Source organism: Anguilla rostrata, chromosome 5, assembly GCF_018555375.3.
Source record: "Anguilla rostrata isolate EN2019 chromosome 5, ASM1855537v3, whole genome shotgun sequence".
NCBI lineage: Eukaryota > Metazoa > Chordata > Actinopteri > Anguilliformes > Anguillidae > Anguilla > Anguilla rostrata.
The window spans coordinates 42,736,485-42,743,567 of NC_057937.1; the positions used below are offsets into that span (position 1 = coordinate 42,736,485).

General features: G+C 40.7%; 1 protein-coding gene across 2 annotated transcripts in view; it reads left to right on the plus strand.

Annotated features, from left to right (window-relative positions):
- LOC135255313 (PHD finger protein 21A-like) overlaps positions 1 to 6,746 on the plus strand; it is a 79,781-nt gene extending 73,035 nt beyond the window's left edge. For both annotated transcript variants that reach the window (XM_064336317.1, XM_064336316.1), the window contains one exon: positions 218 to 6,746. In XM_064336317.1, the coding sequence (XP_064192387.1) occupies positions 218 to 631 (414 nt within the window). In that variant the 3' untranslated portion in view covers positions 632 to 6,746. The remainder of the gene's footprint in view (positions 1 to 217) is intronic.
- Positions 6,747 to 7,083: the final 337 nt, after the last annotated feature.

Sequence of the window (7,083 nt, forward strand, 5' to 3'; positions counted from 1 at the left end):
ACAGGGAAAATGATGAGCCCCATAATAAATCCTCACCCTCAAATGTTCTCAAGTCTTATTTTGCGTTTCCTTAAAGATATGAAAAAAGGTGAACAGTTCACATGCATTATGGGGTTCTTTGTTTTGAATAAGTGTGAATTTGAGGTTTAAACTGTAGGGCATTTGGGCCCCGGCTCTCCCAGCCTTTGGTAACATCTCTCTTTTCTTCGGCCCATAGAAATGCATGGAGACCAAGAACACCATCCTGGCCCGGCAGAAGGAGATGCAGGCATCGCTGGAGAAGGTGAAAGGCCTGGTGCGCCTCATCCAGGGCATCAACCTGGTCCAGTCCCTGCAGGCCCCAGAGGGCGTGGCCAACGGCACGACGGACTGCACGAGCGGCGGCGGCAGCGGCGGAGGCGGAGGAGGCGGCGGGGACGAGGGCAGCGGCGATGGCGACGGCGCGGGCGACAAGGACGCGGAGAGCGACGCCGTCGCCGAACCCAACGCCGAGGACCCGGAGCAGGCCGAGGAGGACGAGAAAGCGGACGTCACAAACAGCAGCAGCAGCAACAACAACAACCTCAAAACTTCAGAGCCTTCCCCGCCCCCCCCGCCCACCCCCGTCGACAGCTCAGACAGCGCAAAATAACACCTGGCCCTCCCCACACAGGACAGGAACCCCCCTCCCCCCCCCAAAAAACATCGGAGAGACAGCCCACTTGCACCCTGGAATGGTGCCCCAAGTTGCCAATCAATATATATGTACATATAAATATATATATATATTTTTTGTTTTGGTTTTTGTTTTGGTTGTTGTCTCGTATTGTTGGACTGTCAACAGTAGATCTGCATCCAGAGTGCCAGCCTTGGGAACAGGAGAGGACCCAAAAGAAAAAAAAAGAAACAAAAAAAAGGGGGCGGCTTTTGTACCAGCGTCATGCCAATTAAACACAGAAAAGAAAATGATGAATAATAATAGAGATGATGATGATGATGATTATAATAATAATAATAATTTAAAACATCACACCAGAGTGTGCCTGCAACAGTTGCCCCCCATTCCCCCCCTTCTCCTCCTCCCCCTACCCCAAGAGCCTCTTGCGTGGATTGTTTTTTTTTTGTTTTTTTAGGTCGTCTTCGATTCGGAGGGAGAGTTGGGTCTAAAGATGTCCAAAGACTGTTTGCCATGGAACCCTCCCCCCCCCCTCCCTCCCCCGTGCCTCCAGTGCGGAGAGTGAAAACCAAAATGACAACAGCACAGCAGCCCAGGGCCAGGGGTAAGCACGGGACAGGAGCATCAGTATTCTTCGACAGTGTGTAACTACCACGGTATTGCTGTATTTTTGAATCCCGAGTTGGATTTCGGGCGGTGACGAAAGAGGACGGTTTGCGATTTGAGCCCCCTCCCCCCCTTCCCCACACACACACCTCCCCAATACCACCTCACCCCATGAAAAAAAAAAAAACAGCCGGTAAATTTAGAAGGTTCCAGAGATCACACCTCAGGCACTACCAACATCCACTGTAACTTCCACTTCCTGTGGACCCAGACACACGGGACCGAAGAGGACAGGAGCTGGTGGCACAGGCTGCGTGAAACAAAAGGACCTCGGAAGTCAAGAGCGTGTAGCAACAGACCATGCATGGTAACTTCATAGGGAAAAAAAAATTGTGTCAGTCCAATGTAGTGAGTGAGTCATTTTGTGAGTCAGTGTGTCAACTTTCTGGGCAACAGTTACGAAACTGCAAGAAACGCAATCTCAACAAAAAAAAGGTTCAATTCCTGGGGAGTTGTATACAGGAAAAGATTCAGGTCTTCCTCATGTTCAGAAACATCAAAAAAAAATTGAAAAGTGCTTTTTCTGTTTGATAAAATCATTTCTAATAAAAGGTGTTAGAACTGGAATAGTTTTCTGTAAATATTTTTTTTAAGAGATGATATTTGCATATAAAGTCTTACTTATCTGTCAAATTCTGAACTGCCAAATGCTGTTGGACCCCAATCTAGCAGGGATGGATCTTCTTTTATTCAATATTAGCGATAATGGAGAATTTGTACCGCATAAAAAAGGGCATGAATGTTGCACCACCCTCAATTCAAATTAGCAAAATAAGAGTAGAATTCTTAATGTCTGCCCAGGATTTTAATATATAGGAGCAAATAATTGTTGGGGGGGGGATGGGGGGATGGAATCCTGGAATTAAAGCACAAGCTTGTTGCAGAAATTTGAGTCATATAACATTGAATAGCACTTTTTCAGCTTCTAAGCATTCAGATGAACAAGAATGGAGATTCTGCATGTGTGTACATGGTTAAATATGTCCATAATCGTTTATGGAGTGTTGAAGCCTGCCATTCATTTATGAAACAAAAGAAATCAGGAAAATGTTGAGTCACTCTTCAGACAGTTCCGCTGGTACAGAGAATATTGGTTAATGGAGTGAAGTGTACTGAGTAATAAGTTAAAACCCGCTTTTCTAAATAATGTCACAGAGAAGCTCTGAAAATTCCTTTTCACAAATGAGCAAGTATCCCTACAAAGCTTCCAAAAAGTTATTAGTGTTTTACAACTTTTGAAACTGGTATTTGTATTAAATCAAGATTTCAAAATGCATCATTGAAACACAGGCTATAGGTAAATTGAGCACCCCCTGAACTCTGTTATGCAACTGTACAAGCAAGCTTTCATCAAATTAGAGCTTGAGAAAATGGAGTGGGATTGTGGGATTTGAAGTTTAAAGTTACTGAGCTTTCGTTGATCTCTCTCCAGTTGTTGAGTAGCATTCCGTTTTTCATTTTCACATAGTGTGACCTCTATTGAACCACTCTTAAATGACCCGTAAGAGCGCTTTAAATTGGGTCACTGTCTATCGCTACTGCCCTGGACAGAGAGCCTACCACTGGTACCACAGATATGTTTTTATATCAATTTCCATGTCATATCTCCATATCCCATAGTAATCCTCATTATGCTCGGGCAGAGAAAGCGAAATGCCAGCCACCTAATTTCTGTCATCTTAAAGTGTGTGAGATTTCACTGGAAGTAAAATCCCTCACCTAAAGTGGAGCAACGTTTAGGCCTTGTCGTGTGATGAGAGGAACTGATTTTTTTCTAAACACAGTTCTGCGCCACAGGAAAAATTTTAGTTTTCCCTTTTTTAGACATTCATTTAGGAATACATTGTGTCCATAATAACAGCTGGAATGTTGAAGGAGACATTAATTTGTTTTAGTATCAAATTGTTTATGAGTAAATCCAGTACAATACTTCAGGACGTGTGGCCAAGAAAGACGAGGGAAAGGACTGGAGAACGTTTTATTCAGAGTCCAGATTTGTGTGTCTTAGAGCTTCACCATCTGAAACAAGGAAGAAGAGAGTGTTGTTTCAAACCTGTATTATCTTTCTGAAGGGAAGCAAACAAATACACATGAACAAAGTTTAAAAATCCAAGTGAATCACCGAGTTGCATAATACTATACGCGGTGGACTGCCAGACCTTCAGGCACAAAATGGAGTAAGGGCTTGTATTTAGTTTATGTAACCTGTCGGTACACATTTACTGTTTGTCTGGTTGAATTCTTTCCAAATTCAAGCTGGACAACCTATCCGAACTTTGAAACGTGCTGTGACTCCTCCTCTCCGTAAAGTGCATTGAAAAGGACATATCTTCACCCCCGAAATAGCAGCGCTACCTCACAGGATTTCCCCTTTGGTTCCCAACCTTCCCACATTTCGCCAGACGCTCAGGTGTCATAAGAATGGAGCACGTCTTTTCATCGATCCCTCTCGCCTTTTTTGTTTCTTTCCATTATATTGTTTATGCCGAGTGCCTTCTACCCACATCATACTCATCGTAGTGTTTCGATTTGCACTGTGGTTCTGATGCATTTCTCTACATATCCATAGTATACGGACAGGCTGAGTTTTTGTTCGTTTAGCTCATTTTGTTCACTTTGTTTTGGTCATTAGTTAATTTTGTTTGATTTCCAGTCTCTTGCCCGGTCTCAATCTTCCCGATGCTTCCCTACAATTTGCCCACTTTTGAGAAGGCCGAAAACAAATCGGACATTAAGCACAACTGCAGATTCTGAGACGAGACGTTCTTATTAACTGCTGAGAAATAATCGCAGGTCTGTTGTGACCTTTAGTGGCACTGATGGTGTGGACGTATTGCGTCCGGTGTGTCTTGCCGTTTTCATAGTAGTGTGGACACCACTCCCTCTGTCCCTCTGTGGTTTGATGCTATTGGGATAAATTGTTGTGTAGCAGTTGCCTTAAGACGTTTATACTTGTCATAAACATGTTCTGTGTTCAGAGTATTGTGGGTATGGTTCTTTAGTATCACAAGTGAGACGTGGAGATCCAGTGAATTCCTGAGCTAGGCATGTATGAATGTGTGTATAATTGCGCGTATACACATGCGCACATGTCTACCAAAAAATTCACGTGTTGCACAAAGGTGAAATGGTTCGTTGTAACAGGGCAGGGGGACTTGCGTCTACACTTAAATGGAAAGATTTGTTATGAATTTGTGTGAGAATCGGAGGTTTAAAGTTGTCAACTTTAAGGCGTAGTTGGTTTAGTGAATTTCTGCTTATATGAGTCACCTCTGGCTTCGGTATTGCAACTGGGATAGTGGCGTTGTAAACTTAATGATTCAAACGGATAGATAATGCACAATACATTGCAAATTAAATGCAAATTAATTAGATGCAATTGTTAGCATGAAATAGGTTTGATTTACACATGTTCTGATGCACTTTTTGTTGAGCGCATTCAAAGTATTATTTTGATTAGTTGGCCTCTGAAAGGCATCTCTATACACATATACATAATGTATGTTGTAGAAATCTGGGCAATTATATTCCTTTTCTGAATTGGACCGCCCAAACCTTTCCAGAGATTTCAATGAGCGATTACATTGTGTTAAATGCTCTAGATTGGTGATGTCCCAGTGGTCACGACCTTAATTTTTTTGTATGTTCTTATGTTCTGAATGGGGTCTACCTGTTTTCCATTTTGTAAACTCGGATACAGTTCTGATGTTCAGAGAGCCCTGGCCTGTCTGAGTTTGGGAGTTAAACTTCACAGTAACCCAATTAGAAGGCCTTCTCACCATTACTTCACCTCTTCAGTCAGTTTGAATGCCTTCTTATGCAAGTGTTCTGGGGAATTTAATTTACTGTTAAATATGCATTTATGTTCAAGTGTATTTTATTCAAAATTTTTGAACAGGAAATTTCAGTTTTTTTTTTTTTAATAGCAGCAATATCTTTTGCTAAAACTGTTTTAGAATATACATTTTGAATGATAATTTCCTAAATGAACAAACTGATAACTGGCACTTCCAGACCCCTATAAATGCTGGAAATTGTGCACAGAGAAAAATGTGTGTAATCTAATTTCATGAACTCTTGACTTTTTATTTTGCAAAAAAAAAAGAACGACTGAGCTCAAGGAAAATGAGAATCTTTGAGCTTTAGTTCATTCCTCTCAAATATAGGTACTCAAATTATGCCTTTGCTGATGCACCATGCTGAATGTTGATCAGCTTAATTTCTTTGGGGAAATGTGTTGGGGGTAGGGGAGGGGTCTAAGATGAATATTGTGAAGTACATTGTTCTGTGTGAAGATTTTTAAAAAAGAAACAAAAGCCACACTTTGTATAAATTCATGCGTTCATGCTCAGAAACTGATGTACCCAAAGAATATCTCCGTGTGTGTTCTGCTGTTTGAATCCTTAGCTATTTAATATGCATCATCATTCATGCCAGCCAAATTTTTTATTTGAGACCATGTGAATTTGTGCTTCAGCTGAGCATTTTAAGTCCCCATTCACTAAGGCTTCCCCCCCCCAAGGGAATTAAGCCTTATAGTGCTCTACATTCATTCTTACCATATTACAACATTATTGGTTGAATACAGATGATGTCCAATCCTAACTCTCCTGCTGGGGTGGATCATTTGATATTCTCAAATACTTGCAGCCATTGTCAAATGGCATACAGAACAACCCAAACTGTGTGTAGAGCATTACTATTACAATAAAACATGCATACATAAAAATGGTGCATTCTAAATTGCATAGGCACAAAGATGTCGTCCATAGACTTTAGCTCGTAATCTCATCGGTGCATTATATATCCTGTTGACACCATATTTCAGTATGGTCCCATTAGTTCTCATGATGTATCACGTCACACCTGTGGCCTTCTAGTTTTATTATGTCTCATCTTCACAATATTTGTGTGATCTCCCAGATGTTCACCACCTGCTACTTCTTACCTCACCATGATTTTGATTGGAAGATTCATTTTAAATGTGGGGGGAAAACAAAAAAAATTAAAAGGTACAAAAAATTATAATCTTCCACTTTGTTAAAAGAAAACAAAGACGCATTGTAGCGATAGGAAGAAGCAGAGGTACGCCTGACGTGCTGAACTATATGTAAATGAATTACACAATCTGCATATTCTCTTGTAAGATTGTTTTTTTTCATAATTATGAAAAAGGAGTGTGTTTATTTTTCCACTTTTGTTACAGATCTTTTTTTTTTTGTTCGTTCGTTTGCCTGACATTGTTAGTGAACCGCTGAGTTTCTTTGCCTCTCTCCTGTATTTGAGCCTTCTCTGTGATAAGTTATTTGTATGCAGTGTTTAGCAAAATACTCTAGAGAACATTGGAAGCAGAGGAGATTAGGAGCATTTGATCAATTTGTATTTATTTATTTTACCATTTTGCTAAATAAAATAACAAAAAATCCCCCCTGTGTGACATTGTTCTTTCACTTCACTCCAGAGGCTTGTGTTTTGTTTTTTGTCATATTGAACTCTTGCTGGAATGGGAATATCCCCCTGTTGAATGTCGCATTCTGCACTTTTAGCATAATTAGTACTCATCGGAATTTTAGTAACAGACAACGGACTTAATACAAGTTCTTCCTCTTATCATATTCTGGAATATTGTGATGGTATTCAAATTTTAAATATTAAATAACATGGGTCATTAAGGTAAGACTTTGGAATTGCAACAGTTACTCAATTAAGTTTTTTTTTAAGTGGCATTAACCCAGCTTTGGCACAGATGTCTTCACAGAGCT